The sequence below is a fragment of the Mytilus edulis genome, chromosome 3 (assembly GCF_963676685.1).
Source record: "Mytilus edulis chromosome 3, xbMytEdul2.2, whole genome shotgun sequence".
NCBI lineage: Eukaryota > Metazoa > Mollusca > Bivalvia > Mytilida > Mytilidae > Mytilus > Mytilus edulis.
This window is the reverse complement of record NC_092346.1, coordinates 87,566,873-87,590,035: the sequence shown is the minus strand read 5'-3', so window position 1 is coordinate 87,590,035 and position 23,163 is coordinate 87,566,873. Positions and strand designations below refer to the sequence as shown.

The 23,163-nt window shown below is 31.4% G+C and overlaps 2 protein-coding genes across 3 annotated transcripts in view; one reads left to right on the top strand and one right to left on the bottom strand.

The window, feature by feature from the left end:
• LOC139517705 (ras-related C3 botulinum toxin substrate 2-like) overlaps positions 1-22,844 on the top strand; it is a 28,704-nt gene extending 5,860 nt beyond the window's left edge. Inside the window, exons 2-7 of one of the 2 annotated variants that reach the window (XM_071309017.1) lie at positions 9,380-9,470; positions 10,240-10,369; positions 13,947-14,061; positions 14,392-14,509; positions 15,072-15,232; positions 16,585-22,844. In XM_071309017.1, coding sequence (XP_071165118.1) covers positions 10,254-10,369; positions 13,947-14,061; positions 14,392-14,509; positions 15,072-15,232; positions 16,585-16,662 — 588 coding nt within the window. In that variant the 5' untranslated portion in view covers positions 9,380-9,470; positions 10,240-10,253 and the 3' untranslated portion in view covers positions 16,663-22,844. Of the gene's footprint in view, positions 1-9,379; positions 9,471-10,239; positions 10,370-12,049; positions 12,130-13,946; positions 14,062-14,391; positions 14,510-15,071; positions 15,233-16,584 lie in introns of those variants that run through there. The other variant, XM_071309018.1, reaches the window with a different exon arrangement.
• Positions 1-23,163, bottom strand: part of LOC139517706 (cell death-inducing p53-target protein 1-like) — a 79,892-nt gene that overhangs the window by 23,761 nt on the left and 32,968 nt on the right. The window lies entirely within an intron of this gene.

The following is a 23,163-nucleotide window of genomic DNA, read 5'->3' as shown; positions in this document are numbered from 1 at the left end:
CTCATTTCTAGAAGTTTTATATAGAAATAACGTTGTGTCCAGCTGTGTCCACTTGTAGCCAGCATATTTTATAAGTTTTATATAGAAATTACGTTGTGTCCACTTGTGTCCGCCTGTGTCCCCTCATTTTTAGAAGTTTTATATAGAAATAACGTTGTGTCCAGCTGTGTCCACCTGTGTCCACCTGTAGCCAGCATATTTTATAAGTTTTATATAGAAATTGCGTTGTGTCCACTTGTGTCCGCCTGTATCCCCTTATTTCTAGAAGTTTTATATAGAAATAGCACTGTGTCCAGCTGTGTCCACCTGTAGCCAGCATATTTTATAAGTTTTATATAGAAATGACGTTGTGTCCACTTGTGTCCGCCTGTGTCCCCTCATTTTTAGAAGTTTTATATAGAAATAACGTTGTGTCCAGCTGTGTCCATCTGTAGCCAGCATATTTTATGAGTTTTATATAGAAATTGCGTTGTGTCCACTTGTATCCGCCTATGTCCCCTCATTTTTAGAAGTTTTATATAGAAATAGCACTGTGTCCAGCTGTGTCCATCTGTAGCCAGCATATTTTATGAGTTTTATATAGAAATTGCGTTGTGTCCACTTGTGTCCGCCTGTATCACCTCATTTCTAGAAGTTTTATATAGAAATAGCATTGTGTCCAGCTGTGTCCACCTGTAGCCAGCATATTTTATAAGTTTTATATAGAAATTACGTTGTGTCCACTTGTGTCCGCCTGTGTCCCCTCATTTGTAGAAGTTTTATATAGAAATAACGTTGTGTCCAGCTGTGTCCGTCTGTAGCCAGCAGTTTTCATAAGTTTTATATAGAAATTGCGTTGTGTCCACTTGTGTCCGCCTGTATCCCCTCATTTCTAGAAGTGTTATATAGTAATAGCACTGTGTCCAGCTGTGTCCGTCTGTAGCCAGCAGTTTTCATCAGTTTTATATAGAAATTGCGTTGTGTCCACTTGTGTCCGCCTGTATCCCCTCATTTCTAGAAGTTTTATATAGAAATTACGTTGTGTCCACTTGTGTCCGCCTGTATCCCCTCATTTCTAGAAGTTTTATATAGAAATAACGTTGTGTCCAGCTGTGTCCACTTGTAGCCAGCATATTTTATAAGTTTTATATAGAAATTACGTTGTGTCCACTTGTGTCCGCCTGTGTCCCCTCATTTTTAGAAGTTTTATATAGAAATAACGTTGTGTCCAGCTGTGTCCGTCTGTAGCCAGCAGTTTTCATAAGTTTTATATAGAAATTGCGTTGTGTCCACTTGTGTCCGCCTGTATCCCCTCATTTCTAGAAGTTTTATATAGAAATTACGTTGTGTCCACTTGTGTCCGCCTGTATCCCCTCATTTCTAGAAGTTTTATATAGAAATAACGTTGTGTCCAGCTGTGTCCACTTGTAGCCAGCATATTTTATAAGTTTTATATAGAAATTACGTTGTGTCCACTTGTGTCCGCCTGTGTCCCCTCATTTTTAGAAGTTTTATATAGAAATAACGTTGTGTCCAGCTGTGTCCGTCTGTAGCCAGCAGTTTTCATCAGTTTTATATAGAAATTGCGTTGTGTCCACTTGTGTCCGCCTGTATCCCCTCATTTCTAGAAGTTTTATATAGAAATTACGTTGTGTCCACTTGTGTCCGCCTGTATCCCCTCATTTCTAGAAGTTTTATATAGAAATAACGTTGTGTCCAGCTGTGTCCACTTGTAGCCAGCATATTTTATAAGTTTTATATAGAAATTACGTTGTGTCCACTTGTGTCCGCCTGTAGCCCCCATATTCAGAAGTTTTATAGAGAAATAACGTTGTGTCCAGTTGTGTCCGCCTGTAACCCCCATATGTACAAGTATTATATAGAAATAGCGTTGTGTCCAGTTGTGTCCGCCTGTAGCCCCATATTCAGAAGTATTATATAGAAATAGCGTTGTGTCTAGTTGTGTCCGCCTGTAGCCCCCATATTCATAAGTTTTATATAGGATTAGTACTGTGTTCAGCTGTGTCCACCTGTAGCTAGCAGATATTTAAGTTTTATATAGGAATACCGTTGTGTCCAGCTGTGTCCGCCTAAATTACAAGTTTTATATAACACTGGGCTACTGTAACCACTATAATAGACATTGATTGTTTATCTGTTTATATAGTTCTCTATATACGTGTCCATGTATCCCCGGACACAAAATGCATGCTAACTATATTTTGCACCGAAAATAGGACATATCTAGCTTTGTAACACAGAGGTCCTGGGTTTGAGTCCAGGTGGAGACCAAGCAATTTTGTAATGAAACTCATGCTCTCCAGTTACATTGGCGCCCAACAATAAAAACCCACAGTTAGAAGAATTATCTAGCCAGGGAAGTACATGTATATGTATAAAAATGAAGATACTGTTATAGAGTATAATGACAGGATTGCTTCCCTTTAGTGACTGTGGGAGATACTTAGACAGCTGTTGGCAGTTGAGCTCAAAAAGTACTTCTTTAGCTCAGTCGGTATACACGCTGCCTTGTAACACAAAGGTACTGGGTTGGAGTCCTGGTGAAGACAAAGCAATTTTGCATTGAAATTTATGAGAGAAAAAATACGAGTATAAAGCAGATTGGTTACCTACTATGACAACAGTCTGAGGATTTAATAGCAACAGGTTCAAATCTGAATTCTTTATTACAGAATCATTAGGGGGTCAAGAGAGTAGGAATGCCTCTATTGTAAAGCATCAAACATGTAGTTTTTGTTATGTGTATCGTTAGTGTCAAATGAGCCTTGATATTTATTGTCATTTGTCATTATATAGCTTCCCTAAGGTCATATGGAGCAAATTGTTTATGGTTAACATTATATTAACAAATATTTTACCTTCATTTGTCTTATGTAGTGATTAAACCACCGCCCATCATTTTTGGCCATTTACGAAATGGATTTCAAAATGAGGAAAGTATTTCTTATCAATATTGTCACTTAAATTTGGAAAGCGTTAAAATATTTTGGCTTAAAATATTAAAATTCTAGCTGTCTATATATGTTTGTGACAAGTTGTTGAGACAATTTACTAGATAAAATTGAGAATGGAAATGGGTAATGTGTCAAAGAGACAACAACCTGACCAAAGAGCAAAAAGCAACAGAACGTCACCAATGGGTCTTCAACACAGCAAGAAAATCCTGCACCCAAACTGGCCAAAGGAGTGCTTCAACTGGCCCCTATACAAAATGTGTACTAGTTCAGTGATAATAGAGGTCATACTAGACTCCAAAACATATAAATGAACTTAAATTAAAATTCATACAAGACTAACAAAATTCCAGTGGCTCCAGATTTTGGACAGTGCTAAAATTGAAGGATTTAAACTTGTTTTGTTAGATCTAACCCCCCCCCCCTACAGTTGATGTAGATGGCATACTTTCATTCTTACAGCTGTTAAAAATATAAGTTGTGTCAATAAATAAGCCAATTTGTCATACCATGTTCTGGAACTACATGTAGATGTTTTCTTATTTTTTTCAGGCAGTGTGTTGATTATACATTTTTTGTAATTGTGACTTATACATTAGCATAGTCCTGTGTCTGTTCAAGTGATTCAAGTCCTTCGTTTGTCATGAAAAATTTTGAGACTTACATGTATGAGGTCAATTGGTGGTGCCATAATATTTAATAAATATCATGCAGTGCTTGTACATTTGTAGATGAGCCTACATAATTTTGTGTGTCTGTCCAAATCTCTCTATAAGAACATTTACAGCATCGGAATAATAGTTTAAACATTTTTATTTATAGTTGATTGGGAAACAAGTTTTGCAACTTATATTACAATGATATCCCTTTCCACTTTGCGGGTATGAGTGCTGCCTTGTAGCGGCATTAGCCTACTCTTTTTCGAAATCTACAAGGGTGTCTTTTACGTGCAAGAGATATGGCTCTCTCTCAACACTGGTCAGCCATTTATCGTCCCCTTCCGACTGACTATCATCTATTTCTCAAAACCATACTCGCAAATGGTGTTAAGGGAGAGCCGAAAATTAAGTCCCTGAAATTTTCATCCTGGAACGGGAATCGAACCAGGAACCTTTGTGTTAATAGTCTGATGCACTAATTATAACCACTACACCACGGCTAATCGAAAAGTCTGTTAGCAGCACTACAATTGACTGTCCTAATTGATTTGAGGTATGGTAGCTCCATTAGTCAAGGCACCATAATTTCTTACAAGTATTTACCTTTTATATAATGAACAACAGCTATATTCAGTTTGACGTTTTAATTATTAACTACAGCTATTACGTTGACCTTCGACAAAGGTACGTTCTTTCAGACGTAGCCAGTCCAGCGGTCTTCTCAGGTAATTAACTTTTACAACACTGACCAGGTGAAACAAGTTGTGATAACTTGTAATCCATGTACAAAAATGTATCATCATTGGATGGTTCTATAATCTGTTAATTTATATGAACTTCATAATTAGACCGTTGGTTTTCCCGTTTGAATGGTTTTATACTAGTAATTTTGGGGCCCTTTATAGCTTGTTGTTCGGTGTGAGCCAAGGCTCCGTGTTGAAGGCCGTACTTTAACCTATAATGGTTTACTTTTTTAAATTGTTATTTGGATGGAGAGTTGTCTCATTGGCACTCACACCACATCTGCCTTTATCTATTCATAATTGACCATCATTATTATTTTCCCCTTTAAAATGAGTCAGTCAGCATTTCAATTTATTATTAAGACACTCAAACATGAAATACAAAATCATTTAGTATCAAATGAAACATGAAAGACAAATATATTTCTTACTAAAACAACTTAATTAAAAAAAAATGATAGTTTCGGAAAGAAAAACATCATGCCTTTTGTTACATACATGTACTAAAAAATCTGTTGATGAATTCCTGATTTTTTTTGTACTCTTGTCACTTTGCTTTTTCATCGGATAAAAAAACTAATGTAAAAGTGATCTATTCTTGATTAATTTAAAATATCATTTACTAGAATCATTCCAACAAGGATTTGGCTAGCATGCCTAAGTCCTTCAAAGATATATAGCCAGTAATTATATGCCCTTGGTCCCTTGCTGTTACCCAAAATAAGGTTGATTTTAATTCCATGCAAAAGTGACTAATTTAAATAAATAATAGCCCTCAAAATTCTTGCTAAAACCCTGGTCATGTGGGAACCCCTTTTCAACCCTCATATAAAAAGCAAGTTAAATCAAATACATGTACAAATATTGGGCTAAATTAGACATCATCCAATAGATTTTTTACGTTTTGCTTATTATCTAATTAGAAACTATAAAAGTTAGTAAGTTTCCTTAAAACCGCAAAAAATATTATCAACACAAAGTCTACAATACATCATGATGGCCAAAATTAATTAACTAGCATTTCTAAAAAGGAATTACTGTCCTTGAATGATGATTTTTACCCATTTTGCATTTATGGAAAAATCTGGTGGATAAAGACATATATATCCTTGATCAACTTAAAATTTATTTTTAGGCCACAATATTGTTGAATTAACAAACATATCCAGGTGAGCAATACAGGTGCTATCACTATATATATAAAGCCTCTAATTTGTGCTTTTTTAGACAATCTTTGAACAGCTTTTTAATAGCTTATATCACACCTTTTACATGTATTTTTAAGCTGTGTAAGGATACAATAACAGGTGGAGATCAGGTTTCAAAGGAAATATAATAGCTTATTAGATAAGTTGATGTTAATCAATACAAGGTCTATTACATGTAGCATCACATAATTAAGTACATATTTCTCCAATGCTGGTACATGTATTTTGTAAATTTGATGATAAAACTACAACATGGTAAAGGTGATATAAGATAATATATGTATATAGATATATAACCAATGCAGTCAATTTGATCTTATCAGCATTGAGATAGACCTGCCAAATTCTTAGATGGTGAGACAGGGATGTTGATGTTATATTCATTCAACACACAATTTTAATAGGTAAAAATGTTCACTAACTTATTTTAAAAATTAGTGAACCCTAAAATTTCATTTTACAGTCGGTCGACTATAGTTTACTCCCCTTAATGATATAAGAGCAATCAAAATCTAGATTGTATTACAGGCACAACGGGTCGATTCAGGCTGGGGGAATGGCAGGCATGTCCCCTCCCCTCAATGCTTCCTAAAAATTGCATAGCATGGGTTGTCCTCAGCTTAATAAAGAATATTTGAATTTAAGTTGGCACCCCCCTCTAAACTAAAATCTGGAATCTGCCCCTGTATTATAGATGTAAATGATGATACTGTTTACATACATGTGCATTGCATTACAAATTTTATACTGCCCTACAGAATGAGTTCTACATCAAAGCTTTGACTATACTCTCTATCTGTCCATGGATAACATTGATTTAGGTATAAAACATTCTTCTGTTGTCAGTTAGTTAGATTTCTTTACTCAAGCTGGTATATTTTAAATTTTCTATAATTCTTTAGTCAGTATGTTAGAATTTAAATTTTATAACTGTTTACGTTTCTTATCAAACCAACATCATACTATATGATTGCTTGTATCCTCAATGTTAAGTCCAAGGAGTCCTAAAGACAATTTAATAGTAAAAGAATGATTTCTTTACCAAATTAAAAGAAGCTGTTTTATGGAGGCAGACTATTCAGTAATTCTCAATCTTTTATTTTTAATTTAAAAGTACTAATGGTTTTGAGACATTGTCATAGAAAAGTTATGACCCCCTAAAAATTAAAAAAAAGAACACAAAATTTTTTCATTCACAAGGATCTCTTGAATATGTCATTTACATGTACATGTATTTACCCAACACATGTTCATAAATTAATTAACATTAAAAAACTGTTTTACTTTTAAAGAATTTATTTAAATAACTGTGTCCTGATTATGTTTCAATTATGTTTTTGAGTCAAATCATGTTCCTTTTTTTCGTGTAGAAAACAAATAAAGATTAAGACTTAAATTTGACTGCTGTCCGATGGGAACCTTCAAACTAAAAAGTATCATTTATATATTAGTACAAGTACAAAATGATTACCTAGTTAACATCTGTTTTTGATAAGTTGATTAGATAGATGTGAGCCTTACAACAGCAGGTGTCTTAAAAGAAGAAATAACAAAACTTTAATGGTATATAAACAATATGTAGTGTCTAGTTTATCCTGTAATTAGGTGATGGATCACTCAGGTGATTATCTCTACATATTCTACATGGCAAATACACATCATTGCTTATTGATAGGTTCAACAAGATAGTGCCAGTTCATTTATACTGATGACATATGCTTACTACATGTATGTTAGTTGCAACATTTAAAGATGATGAAATTCTGATTAGAGAAGTTTTGTTTTTAAGGTAGATGGGGTGTCTAAATTATAATCCATAGAATCTTTTAATAATTTGCCAAAATGTAGTTCATATCCTGCTTGTTTAAAAACATTAATAAAAAGAATGGGTCACCGGACTTATTTTCACGCTACAGGTTGTTCAAAATTGTCAAGATTTTGTATAGATTATGCATGGAAAACCCATTTTTCCGCCATAAAACCCAAACCACACCATAGAATTTTGAGATAAAATATGAGAAGATAGCTTCAATATTATGCTTTCAGATAAGAAAAAGAAAAAATGGGGTCACCGGACTCGTTTTCTTGCTACATGTAAAAATTGGTAAATTCCTAACACATTCTATTGTAAAAGTAACACTATTTGGATTATCTGCCCTTGCATTTGAGTTGCCTCCCATTATTTGACAAAGTTGGAAAAAAATGAATCAAACAAAAGAATTCTTATTTTTGTAAAATACAATCATAAATATGATCAAACATGGCATTTTCTATATTATAATGAAAATTCTTACACATGAATTACCTACTACTATAAAAATTTGCACATTTCATCAAAGATCTAGACCTTGTTTTCTAGTATTTCAAAATCCAAGATGGAGGAAGACACCCTATCTACCTTAAAAGTTATAAAGCTTCTCATATTATTATCTGAAAAGAAAGAATGGTTTCATGGGAAACATTTATTTTCAAAAATTTGCCTCCCATGAAATTCAGATGATAAGATATTATGAATTGTTTTATACTGTCAAGTTTGTTATATTACATTAGATAATCTACAGTGAAAAGGTTAGGTATTGACAGCTTCTGTATGTTTACCACATCAGAAAACTGGTTTTGATATTATCCTTTTCAATTGTTGGTCTAGCTGGCAACTTTAACGAGATGACTATTTAATTTGGTTTTTTTTGGGGGGGGGGGATTATTTATTGGTAGTAGCAAAGTAACACTGCAGTACATACATTGCCCCAGAATATCAAATAGTTGTCCCCTCACATTATTGGTTATATTATAGATTTAGACAAGCAAGTTAAGATAATACAGTTTTCTGTTTTTGGCTTTGATAATGTATATATTATAGAACCTGCGAGTATAAAAAGAAAAGAAAAACCTCATCCTGTTAGAAATTTCTGTAAAAATAATTCATGCTGGATAACATAGAAGTTATTTCTGTCAAATGATAGATGTAATTGAGACCATCCATATCTTGTGTAATGTTAGCAATATTTGTTTCTATTTTGAGATCAATGTTGATACTTACTAATTAACTTATCCTATAAGTAGTACTCGTTGACACTGTTACTTAATATTATGCTCCATCACAATGAAGATAAGTTGCATCTGTACATGTTTACATTTGTATATGTTTATGCTACAGTGAATTTGTATAAAAATCCATGAAATTTCAGAATTTAGTAAAATCTTTGAACTGATTAGTGATTTTATTAAGATCTATGTTTTTCACAACATGATTTGAAAATGAAAGTGTTTTGTGGAGACTGCCATTAAAAGATAATTTATCTAAAATCAACTTAATGTCTAGCAGTGATTAAAATTAAAAATGCAAAATTGGATTTTTCCTCAAGTTAGATTTTATGGGACTTTTTTCTGTGTATATTTGGGGCTTAATTAATGCTACAGATTAGAACTAAAACATTTTCTGTTTCAATCAGTTTGAGGTTCAAACTTTAAGTTTGACTGGACTATGATGTACCTTTTGGGGAACCAAGATTTGGGCTTTATTTTTGAAGGGATTCAGGATTTACACTTATTAAGACTCAGGAATTGATACTTCATTTCCTCGTGAATGGAGAAAAAACATTTTATTTTTCAGAAATTTAGATTCAGCATTTTCCTCTCCAGGTATTCAGGAAGACACAACCTCATAAGTCGTAACCCCTCTTAATTATGTGTGATTGCAATACCTACTTTTTTTATTACATGTTATAATACTACTATATTATGTACAAATGTATATTTTTGCATTATTTCTTTATATATAATCCTTACATGTACATGTATGTCTTACATTTCAGATGTGTAATTTTGAGGAATTTTATCCAGATCTGCATAGTGTTTCGTTTGAGTTCAAAGCAGCATATATAAAAAAGATAAAATATAATTAAGGTAAAAGAAACATTAACTAGTAATTAAAATTACTTCAGATAGCTATAGGTTCCTCGTTTTTAAACACAAACAAAATAATGGGCCAAGGTCAGTCTATAGCTACATGTACATGTACTGTGATTAAAAGAAGTCTGTGTACATGTATCTACAAAACAGAACAGCTTAATTGTCTAGAAACCAAACTAATTAACATAATTATTACCCATACTTTTAATAGGCCAGACATGGTGAAAATATAGAACAATGGGATATATTTTTTTTAGAGATTCCAATTGCAAAACATGAACTTTGTTATTTTGTATATAGGGAAGTTTATAATTGGGGAAAATAGTACAGTTTGAATGGGAATGGAAAACCACAGTAATGAAATTAGTCTTTTAGATTTCATCTGATGCATTTCTAAGAATTTCAAATTACCAGAATTATATTTTGACTCTTTGGACAGGTTGCAGTTTTGGTTAAATAAATATAACATTTCCCTTTCATGAATTATTAACAGCTACATGTATGACACCACAGTACATTATTTAAATGGGATACTTACATTAATTCTTGACTGGTTGAATAATTCATACTTAAATATCACATACAAGAAGAATACATTTTGTACTCAAGTCTAAGCTAGTAACTAAAAAAATATATATCAGTTGGTTAAATTAAGTTTTTTTAATAAATTTTATGTGATTTTCTGTGACAATTTAAGCCCTTTTCAACATATTAAATTTATTTTACTGAAACAAAATAATACTTTAATTCTGTTTATATTTAGGTTTGATTTAAGATATGGCACACCCAAGACCAATAAAATGTGTGGTGGTTGGTGATGGTACTGTAGGGAAAACCTGTATGTTGATATCCTACACAACAGATAGCTTCCCTGGAGAGTATGTTCCTACTGTGTAAGTATCGTGATTCAAAAACCTATATGTTAATATACACAACAGATAGCTGCCCTGGAGAGTATGTTCCTACTGTGTAAGTATCTGATACAAAAACCTGTATGTTAATATCCTACACAATAGATAGCTTCCCTAGATAGAATGTTCCTACTGTGTAAGTATCTGATACAAAAACCTGTATGTTGATATCCTGCACAACAGATAGCTTCCCTGGATAGTATGTTCCTACTGTGTAAGTATCTGATACAAAAACCTGTATGTTAATATCCTACACAACAGATAGCTTCCCTGGAGAGTATGTTCCTACAGTGTAAGTATCTCAGACACAAACCTGTATGTTAATATCCTCCCCAATGATAGCTTTCCTAGAGAGTATGTTCCTACTGTGTAAGGATCTGATACAAAAACTGGTATATTAATATTCTACACAACAAATAGCTTTCCTGGAGAGGATGTTCCTACTGTGTAAGTATCTGATACAAAAACCTATATGTTAATATCCTACACAACAGATAGCCTCCCTGGAGAGTATGTTCCTACTGTGTAAGTATCTGATAAAAAAAACCTGTATGTTAATATCCTACACAACAGATTGCTTCCCTGGAGAGTATGTTCCTACTGTGTAAGTATCCTGATACAAAAACCTGTATGTTGATATAAAAACCTGTATGTCGATATCCTGCACAACAGATACATGTAGCTTCCCTAGGTAGTATGTTCCTACTGTGTAAGTATCTGATACAAAAACCTGTATGTTAATATCCTACACAACAGATAGCCTCCCTGGAGAGTATGTTCCTACTGTGTAAGTATCCTGATACAAAAACCTGTATGTTGATATCCTGCACAACAGATAGCTTCCCTAGGTACAATGTAGTATGTTCCTACTGTGTAAGTATCTGATACAAAAACCTGTATGTTAATATCCTACACAACAGATAGCCTCCCTGGATAGTATGTTCCTACTGTGTAAGTATCCTGATACAAAAACCTGTATGTTAATATCCTACACAACAGATAGCTTCCCTGGATAGAATGTTCCTACTGTGTAAGTATCTGATACAAAAACCTGTATGTTAATATCCTACACAATAGATAGCCTCCCTGGATAGTATGTTCCTACTGTGTAAGTATCCTGATACAAAAACCTGTATGTTAATATCCTACACAACAGATAGCTTCCCTGGATAGAATGTTCCTACTGTGTAAGTATCTCAGACACAAACCTGTATGTTAATATCCTACACAACAGATAGCTTCCCTAGAGAGTATGTTCCTACTGTGTAAGTATCTGATACAAAAACCTGTATGTTAATATCCTACACAACAGATAGCCTCCCTGGAGAGTATGTTCCTACTGTGTAAGTATCCTGATACAAAAACCTGTATGTTGATATCCTGCACAACAGATAGCTTCCCTAGGTACAATGTAGTATGTTCCTACTGTGTAAGTATCTGATACAAAAACCTGTATGTTAATATCCTACACAACAGATAGCCTCCCTGGATAGTATGTTCCTACTGTGTAAGTATCCTCATACAAAAACCTGTATGTTAATATCCTACACAACAGATAGCTTCCCTGGATAGAATGTTCCTACTGTGTAAGTATCTGATACAAAAACCTTTATGTTAATATCCTACACAATAGATAGCTTCCATGGATAGTATGTTCCTACTGTGTAAGTATCTCAGACACAAACCTGTATGTTAATATCCTACACAACAGATAGCTTCCCTGGAGAGTATGTTCCTACTGTGTAAGTATCTCAGACACAAACCTGTATGTTAATATCCTACACAACAGATAGCTTCCCTAGAGAGTATGTTCCTACTGAGTACTGTGTAAGTATCTGTACAAAATCTTTATCACAGTATGATAATAATCCTATACAACAGATAGCTTCCCTGGAGAGTATGTCCCTTCTGCGTAAATATATATCATAAAATAGTTGAAAAGGAATTACATGTACATGTAGCAATAATCATATTACAGCTTGCATAAGAAAAAGGTTATTTGCATCAGAATCAGTATAATTTCCAGTTATGTTTAGAATGGTATATAATGTCTTGTGTGTGGAGAAAGTTGCAATATGCAAGAAGGGCTTGCTATCTAGAGGTGATGTAAGCGATTTGTCTAAATTGAAGCTTCATATTTTAGAAGGTAGGAAACCTGGATGCCTCATACCTTGTTTATACCTTATGTCTAGAAGTTTTTGTCTGTCATATATCCATGGTCATTGACCTATTTTTTTTCCAAATACTTACAGCAATTGGTCATCTATATTTGGTGTACAGAATTATTGTAAGGTGTACATGATGTCTGTCCGGCCAGTTTTATCTTTACCATATTTTCATGGTGTGATAGTCAATGTTGTGTTTTTGTTTTTTGGTCTTTTTTAAAGTAGTATAAGCAATATGTCAACAGTATTTTTTGTATAGAATGATTGTAAGGTGTACATGTCTGTTTAGCTGTTATCATCTGACATCGTTTCCATGGTTCATTGGTCAATGTTATAGATTTGTGTTTTGGTCTGTTTTTTATATGCCCGTCAAAATTTTGACGGGACCTATTATGGTATACAAATGTCTGGCGTCTGTCTGTCTGTCCAGTGTCCACATGTCGCACCGTAACTTGAGAACCACTTATTTTATGTTTTTTGTAAAATTTCGCACACATGACGAAGGGCGTATCATGCGTCTTTTTAAACTTTAAACATAAAATAAATGGTGAGTATAGCAGGCGAGACATTTCAGTATGTACACTCTTGCTAAGTAGAGTACAGGTGTTAGTGCTTAGATTATGTAATAAAAGTCGTCATTGATCAGACATTGCTTTATACCCCTTAAATCTAGTTCAAATTAAATGAAGTGGCCTATTCATAGCAATAGACCAATTGAAATTTTATTAATCGTGTGAATTTTTCTATACTCTAACATGAGTCACTTTAAATGTAACATTCTACTTATTATTAAAAAAAAAGTGCCATTGATTCACTTTCATCCTTGAAGGAGAAACATACAGATAAAAACAAGACCAGTATTCTGAGGATATTTGGATGATATTTGCAGCTGTTTGAAATTTAAATGAGTCTCCTACTTTTGTATCAAAGTATAGGCCTTCAGGTCATAAAACTTTTGAGTCAGTTTTTGTACTCATACTCCAAATATCAACCAATCAAAAATCCTGTATATCATGTTTCCAGCATGATTTTGTGCTCCAAGCTCTGAGTAAAGTTTTATGGGGTTGAAGTCATAAAACTTTGCTCAGTGCTCGGAGCACAAAAATCATGCTCGAAACATGAAATCCAGCATTTTGATTGGTTGATTCTCAAGTCTGAGTACAAAAATCGTGCTCGAAAGTTTTATGACCGCAAATATTTCCTACTGTAAACTCTACCACTTTGAAAATTCAGATAAAAACCTTAGAATGCAGCCTATCATTTATTGTTGGAACTCAGTAATGATAAATGTACCAATTATTGTAAAAATGTTTTTTTTTCTGATCAATGCCTTTAGTGAACAACTTAATACTAATTTCATCATAATAATCAAATTAACATGACCTCTTTTATAGATTTGATAATTACACAGCCAACATGGTAGTGGATTGTTACTCTGTCAATTTAGGACTATGGGATACGGCAGGACAAGAAGACTATGATAGGTTGCGTCCCTTGTCTTATCCTCAGGTTTGTTAAACTCAAGTTATATGAAACGTGTTGAATAAGTGTATTCTAGAAGTTTTTGCATGAAATAGATATTAAGCATACAACTGCATTCAGACTTGGAACTTGAATTTAGAATGAAAAAAGGCAGACATCACAAGTTTTAGATGAGATGGTACTCAAATAATTCTATGTAGTAAATAAGCTCTCAAGAAATTTTCAAAGTGACAGGAAACATTTTACAACGTTTTGTACATGCATTTAGTTCTTTCTGTCTTCATATAGATTTATTGTTAATTAGTATGCTTTATAAGGAGATAAAGTTATTAAAAATTATTTCTTTTATTCTTGCAGACGGATGTATTTTTAATATGCTTTAGTGTTGTGAGTCCCTCCTCCTTCGAAAATGTAACAACAAAATGGAACCCAGAAGTAAAACACCACTGTCCAGATGCTCCTGTTATATTAGTTGGTATGTATTCTCTAAAACCTCTGGACCATGTCAAGCCAGATCACAGATGATTAATGAGAATAACAGTTGTAGCTACTAAGCTAATTAAAGATAAAAGAACATGTGTCAATAAAGTTGATTAAAATTAAAAAAAATTTGAAAAATCTAGTAAAGGTTCAGTTGCTACCAAATACTTTTCCACTTAATTCTGTCGTGCTTTTTACACCTCTATTCTAAAGGATGGGGTATCCCGGATTGCTGTATTTTGCCTTACAATGAACTTTTTACAACAAATATTTACAAAACAACATGTATTTCTTCACTTTATGATTCTGAGAAAATGTGACCATCTATATAATCTTTATTTCAGACACCAAAAGTCCTTATTACAAAATATTATGCCTATCAGGATAAACATTAAAATATTTACAGTATCATTCTATGTTAAGAATTAAGGTATAACAACATACAGACACTGTTTAGAGAGTACCATGGCAAATAAGCAAGGCCACTGAAAAAAAGCGTTGTAATGATTTAAACCTTTAACAATACAAAGGTATATAATAGTAAATTATTATTTTAGGAACAAAGATAGATCTGAGAGAAAATAAAGAGGCTATAGGTCAGCTAACAGCCCAAGGCTTATCACCAATTAAAAGAGAACAGGGAATTAAATTAGCCAATAAAATTAGAGCTGTTAAATACATGGAATGTTCTGCTTTAACACAGAGAGGTTTAAAACAGGTGTGTATCAATTAGATAGAAACATTTTTTTCTGAAGTCAGATCAAATTTTCACGTTTCCCTTATCCCAATATGAATTAACTTTTTCTGCTTTTGTTTAGGTTTGTATACTTATTTTTTAAGATTGATCTTTTTTTTGTGAAGGTAATTCCAGAAAAATGCTTAGGCTACAACAGATATATAAAGCATTGTTTTCAATTTTGTGTATACACAATAAGAAACTTATACAGTTTACTTAGGAATGTAACCAAATTTGAATGTAACCTTGAAATTTTGTAATCTTGGCAGCCGTTTGAAATTTATGAGAGTTTCTTATTCTTTTTTTTTCCAACTACATAATTATTTTATTCATCAAATATTGCTTGTTACATAAACCATCAAGATTGCAAGCTTCTCTTGACGTACCCTGTTACAATCCACTGACTACCCAGGGAATAATCAGCTGATTACATTAATTGACATACATTTTGTTTACAAAACTATATTAACAATACTAAAAAAAAAATATTCATTGATTATGTTTCTTTTAATTGAAAGTAACATTGGACTTATTGTCTTATGTCCATTAGTATTGGTATCTACTCTCCTTGTTTTTTCATTAACAAAAATTCTGTAGACGTCTATGTTTTTTGTTTTCTGCTCAGATACATAGTTTGACTTATATATTAAAAAACTGATAATTATTTCTTATTCTTGTATTAAACAGACTCATCTGCATATGCATAACTAATTATAAGTTCCTGTATATGCATGTTGGAAAGAAATTTTTTCTTTCACTGTTTATTTGTCAACATTGCAAAAAAGGGGTGGTAGAAGAATATATCAATTGAGCAATAAAAACATAATAGAAAATAGACAAATAAAAGCATGACTGAAATAAAACAAGATAAGCAGACATATAAAAGTCTTTAAAAATAATACCACAAGTGGCACTTTTATTTTGCTGATGTCAATACCTTCAGTGACAATTTAATGATGTCTTTAATGAGGGAAGGAGTACAGTATTGTGGGAAGGACAAGTTTGACATATCTCTTGTCATTTGTACACAGATATTCCAAAATAGTAAACCAAATCAAGATGGAATCCATACTTTAAAGAAGTGATTTCAACATTACCATATTCCTTGTAAGCAACAACGACTATGAAAAACAACTACATGGGATTTGTTAAGTAAAAGGAAGTTGCCATATAAAAAAATGTACATCTGTTAATATTGAATGACATTGTTTGTACTCTGATAAACAAAAAACATTTTCTGCTATAGGCGGTTGTATCATAGGGTATTGCTTAATTCGCTGACAACTGAAATCATTTTTTTATTAGTTTATTAATATTCTATTTTCTTTTTCTAGGTTTTTGATGAAGCTTGTCGAGCAGTTCTACAGCCTCAGCCAGTTAGACAAAAAAATCGACAGTGTTTACTACTGTAATTCTATCATCAATCAAACAATATACAGATCATGTTATCATTTATTAGGAAACTTTATTTAATTAGCCTTTTCTTTGCCAGGACTTTTGTAATCTCAAGCTTTATCATTTCAAAGGTTTTTAGGAAAATTATATTTGCCTTCATATGAGGTTTTGTCAGCTTTGCTAGATTAAGATTTTAGAGCAATACAAATGAGGTATTGTAACCTACAAGGAAATGTATTCAAATTGTAGTTTATTTTTATTTGTGTTATTTCACAAACTTTGTGAATAGTCAACAATGTGAAGGTAATAAGTTTTGCAGCTTCTTTGATATCAAAAAGGGGAGATAAAAAGGTTTAATTTCAAAATTAAGAAGATTGTTGATTATTATTAATTTGTATTTACATTAGATATTTTGTTCCTAAAATATTATATGGTCATTTGTAAACATTTTGTACTTGTGTAATGCATCTTAGTTTACAATTATAATATAAAGAAAGGTGTTAGATGGTAAAATGTTTTGTACAATTATAAATTGACAGTTGTGTTGTACATTCTTTGATCGTAAATAACTACAGCAACTGTTATTATTCCTAACTTCAGGGAGTAACAAGGAGTAAGGGATAACTCAAAGTTGAAAATTGAGTCTAAGTTAACATGCTTGTTATATTGTTTTTTGTTTATTTGTTTGTTTTAATACCATGTTTGAGACATAATAGACATTTTGTACTGACAATCATTCACTCCCTTAGGACTGCCATCAGTTAGATTTTGAAAATTGTCGGAAAGAATGTAAAAGAGTATCTTGATAACAAATTTAAAAAGTGATAAAAAACAAACATCATTTAATTAACCACTTAGACACAGATTTATTGTTTTAAAAGATTTTATAGAAAGCCAATGTACTTTTAAAAAATATTTCAGAGTGATATTCAAGAAAAATGGGGCATTCATTAAAATGAGTTATAATATTGTTTAATTTTTAAATGTAAACATTGAAAGAAATATTGCAACGGGTTAGTTGAATGCATATATGAATGTGAATTCGGATATTTATGATTTCAAAATTTCAAAAAATTGAAAGTGATGCATGCTGATGATAAAATATTCTGTCTAGGAATTTAGAGAAACTATATACATGTACTATCAAGATTTTATAGACAAAGTTTATTTTCTGAAGCATGCTAAGTAATAGTCAGATTTCCCAAACTAAATGCTGAATAAGAACTCCATTAAAAAAAACTCTTTCATTTACATCATCTTTTTAAAGAAAAGTTGTAGATTCAAATCTTTGATATTGCAAATACACAACATTTATTTCATTAAAAATGTATTTATATTTTGACCGCCCATACTAATTGATACCCACTTATTATGATATTTGTAGGATTGTTTGATTTTTTTTAACAAGGGTACCATAGGTATTTGCAATTGTATTGAACCAGAATTTTTTTTTCAGTTTTCAAAATGCATGATTTTCCCCCCATGATTTCCAAAAAGAAAAACCAGCACTTGATATCTTTAATATTCTCAACAACAACCAGATTAGATAGTAAATTTACAAAAATCTAGAAAAAAAACCATATAATATATAAGTGAATCTATCAAATACAAGTCACATGATAATCAATGCCAAAACAAATATAAAAGATATAAACTAACACTACCACTGAAGTACAGGCATTGTGTAATACCTAGTTTTGATATACATATATGTATGATATATTTGGAAGAATTTATTTAAAGGGAAAAGGTATTTAGTAAAATTATCATTTTGTAAACTTTTATTAACAGATGAGTTTAATAAATATAAAAAAGGAAGAAAAAAACATGATTTTTATACATCGTAACTTATTAATCGTAACTTGTCAAAGTCAAAATCTAATACAAACACTCTTTCTGTTTCAAGTAAGCTATGCTCACTGCTACTAGCAAAATACTCTTTATCCGAATCAAACTGTTCACTCTATTAGGAAATGAAAACAAATAATATTATTTTATAATCACTTAATCTTGACATTTTTCATATTATACAAACTTTTCAGGTTCTTAGTTTTATCAACATCAAGCTCTTGATTTCTGTTTCATAAAAATACGGTATACTATACCCTTTTAACTACATAATGGTATAAAACTTATTTTTAAGAAGACATTTTTGGTAAGCCATTGAATTAGTCCTAATGTGTATAATATTAGCAACATTTTGAATGTTTATATAATTGCTTAGAAAAGAGGGTGTATATTTGTGGTGCTTAGTTGCTGTAAGGTTAAGATTTACCATGTTTATATATTTATTTGAATGATTACTAAGTGAAAGAGAATGGCATTGTTTATAAAGATATCTTGGGTATGTAATGCTTGCCTCATGTAGTAAGGCTTAGGTATTATAGCAACAATATCAATCAGTTCCAGTAAATCATTTTTCTTATAAGTTTGAAAATGAAGCTAGTTGTCATTTTCACAGATTTTAGTGTCAGAAAAAATTCCAAATAAGCAGGATAGTCACACCATTGTTTTTAAACGAAATAAGAAAATCTGATTTTCATCTTTAAAGTTATGAAATATATTTTTCACATAGGAAAGATAGTTGCTGAAACCCTTTTTCATGTGAATACTGAATATAAATAAAATCCCATTTGTATTCTGTGAGGTTTGTTTTTTTAAAGGGATACATCAGGTTGTGAAATTTGTATATAAATGTTGATATACAGTGTGCTAGTAGTCAAAATTGAGTTCCAAACACAGCTAATTGACAGATGATCAATTTTTATATTATCATGTTTCAGCAAATTTTTGTTTAATCAATTCAATGTATTTTTTAGAATAAGTCAGTTTAACTTTAGATTGCTGATGACTAAAAATAAACTCAGTAACAAAAATGTAGCACTTAGAAACCTGTCAATATAACATCACTCTATGTGCAAACAGGCTTTAACAGTGTTGAATACTTGCATGTGTCTTGTCCCTTAAATCCAATCATCTTAAATGTACAAACCTGTCCACCTCTTATTCAAAGTTAGAAAAGCCATTATCAGACTGGTTTCCCTTCATTTCCAAATTATAACAAAAAAAAGGTAACAAATGAAAAGTTCATCTCTTATTAAATAGTGTAAATTGTTTAAATATGACTGTTATTAATGTTGCAGTATATACAAAAACTATTGAAAGAGGACTTGGAAATACTATTTAGGTCAAAGATGTCAAATAAGCACTAAAAGTTGTGACATGATTTGACAAGGCAAGGTTGGCCAAGCAAAACTAGAAGTAAGACGTGTTTTGAAGGAAACAAATTGGACATGTTTTGGTGAGGAGACACATTTTGAAGAATATACAGGTTTAAGAGTGTTGCATAAATAATTCTGTTCAGAAGAAAAAACGTTTGAAAAATACATTTATTTATAAAAAAAATATCATTTTGATAAAAAAAGAAAATCATATGTAAATATTTATTATTTAGAAATAATAAGTTAAGGTATAAGAGAAGAAAGCTGGAAAGCAGCATAATATCTAAGTTAATTGTGTAATGTCAACTCTTTGTTGTTAATAAATATAAATGTTGGTACATATACATGTATGTATTAGTGTGTAAATCTATAGATGTAGTTATCATGTGATTTGTATTCTACTTAACGCCATTCTCCTTTATATATTCAGTATAAACTTGAACTTAACAGCTTCAGTCTGATAAATGTTAGCTCTACTGTGTCTGTCTGTAATGACACAAGCTCTCTCTTAATAGTGCTGCTTGTATAGTCTATATATAATGATATCTGTCTATATGTAAAGATCCTGCTATTTCTTAAGTCAATTTTATTAATTGTAATTTGTTATATAAAAGTTAAACATTAAAGGTGACACACTATTTAACATTATATTTATGCAAAGAATAAGTAAAATATTTTAAAATTATACGAGCAGTTTTTCTTCATTTAAAAAGTTTGCTAGATTTACTTTAACATTGCATAAACCTCTGATAAAATAATTGTATATTTCTCACTGATTTGGCCACCAATGTAATGTTGATTACATTTCTTCAATATGACGGCATTGTAAATTTAATAATCTTAAGTTTGCAATGATAAACCATTCTTGTTTTTAAGGGGGAAAATAAAACACCACTGTTTATCCTCATTCAGTAATAGTGTACATGTATTAAACAAATCTGTATTTTGCTCATCCCTCCAAAACAATGCTTATTTTTTGGCATAGCATATCGTAGCATTAAGTACATGTGCAATCTGTCATGTGACCTATAAGTACATGTGTAATCAGTCATGTGATCTGGTGCAGGAAGCTTTATATTTATTTACTGCCATACTTGATTATGTATTTTTATTATTACCTAGTTTTTAATACTCAGTTTAAGTCATCTTATTTTATATGTGTATTTTGAATATGATAGTATTAGACTAGTTTTGTGTATTATAAAGCAGTGTATTTTATGTACAAGGTTTATATATCTAATGTTATCTTTGCAAGGTATATTGTGCAATTATATTTTACATTGAATAATCCCCTACTGACATATATTTCTGTTCAGGAAATAAGTATGTTGTTCTAAAGATTTAATTTGACTTTAGCTACGCAATTTAATTTGACCTTGGCTACACAGTACTGTCAGCAGATTTGATTGCTTGTTTTCTAAAGACAACCCTTAAAAACTTTATAAAGGGGTAAGGAATCGTATTGACATCAGTTAAGAGGCTAACTCTGGTTTGAGATAAATTATTTTTGTTGACCTTGAACTTAAGTCTATTGGTTAACAATCAGTTTGTTTACTATGTACTCAAGTCTTAAGGTAAAATTCTATGTTCATATATTATCAACATAAGAAAAAGGTCAATAATTTGTTTGTGTATAATGCAATCAAGTCAAAGGTTGAAAATGTATATTTGAATGATATACTAAGTCTGAGGTAAACTATCTGTTTGTGTACTATGTTCTCCTATGTGAATAATACCAGGTGGGGGTATTTACAGTTTATTCAGTCCAATGTCTTTTGAGTTTAAGTATTTTTCATCTTATGGGTTTGATTTTCAATTATTCAAGACTATGTATTTTTCTTATCAGGATTTAGCAGTTAGAAATAGGAATACATGTAGAAAAGGTTTTAATTTAAAGCTTAGCTCTTCATTTCATCATTGGTTTAATTGTTATACGAAAACAAAATATGTTTTAGACAAAGGAAAAAAAGAAAATACTTGTCTTGTTGATTAGAGAAGAAATTTAAATAGTATAGTGCTTTATTTTAAGAATTCTGTTATTACATATTGAGGTGCATATATACTGTCAAATTTCAGAACTTCAAATTAAAAAATATCTTTTGAAAAATGACAATATTTGCCTGCATAATGTTCAGTGCTATTTTTAAAATCTCAGAGCCTTGATTTTTAAAATTGAATTTGTTTAACACTTTCAGTTTAAAAGAGGAAATTCTTGTTTGCCCTTTAAGTTTAATTATGAAGAAATCCAGATCTGATAGTATTTACTTTTGAAAATCTGTCTCCTTTTGTACTATTTGAAGAATTGTATTTTATTCTTCAATTTGATAGATGATTGATTTAATTTGAATAAAAAAATTAATATTAGGCCACAGAAACAAAAAACAGAAGTGAACTTTTTCCGTTTGTTTTTAACAGAGATATTTAGCTATGTAGGCTTTTAGTCTTATACTTTCCCCTATTTCTTACCATATTTACCTTTTTATCTTTTTATAGAGATAAAAGAGGCTTAACTAATTGCCTACTGACAAAAAAAAGAAATTGTCTTGTTTTTGTGTGATTTAAAACAATGTTTTGATTATATTTGATCTGATTTTACATTTCAATTGCTGCATTATTTTTTCTGAACAAAACAAATGTTGCACACAGGATAATTGAAAGATTAAAAAAAAAAATAAGTGTGTCCCTACATACATTAACTTACCAATGAGTAGTGTTCTGTTTAATTTTACTGAAGCGTTAATTTGCTTTTCTGCAATATTTAACCCAGTAAATGTGGATCCAGTAGCTGCCATGGAAGTTAAACTGTATTATTACCCTCTCATCACTGTGTATAAACCATGTACAGTTTTATTGTACAGTGTTTTTCAAATTTGATTTTAATTTTAGGTATGTCTAGTCAATTATGTTGTTTATATCATATTTACCATATCAGTTTTGTCACCATGTGCAATATGCAAATAAATTACACTCTCATTGCTTATATGTCTTATTTTATGGTGCATGTTTGGGATTTGATCACTTTACGTTACATTAATTGCTGATTATGACTTGTTATACCAACAAACAAAAATGGAAAAGTTGAAGTCTGAAAACACTACATATAAAACTAAAAAATGAGCAACAGTAACCACACCAGAAACTTAATCCACTTTTTACAGATTGAAATGCCTGTACCAAATTAGGAATGTAACAGGTTTTTTCCCCCATTTGTTTGATGTGATTGAGCCTTTGATTTTGCCATTATTTAAAGGACCATCTGTTTTTAATTTCCCCTGGAGTTCGGTATTTTTGTTATTT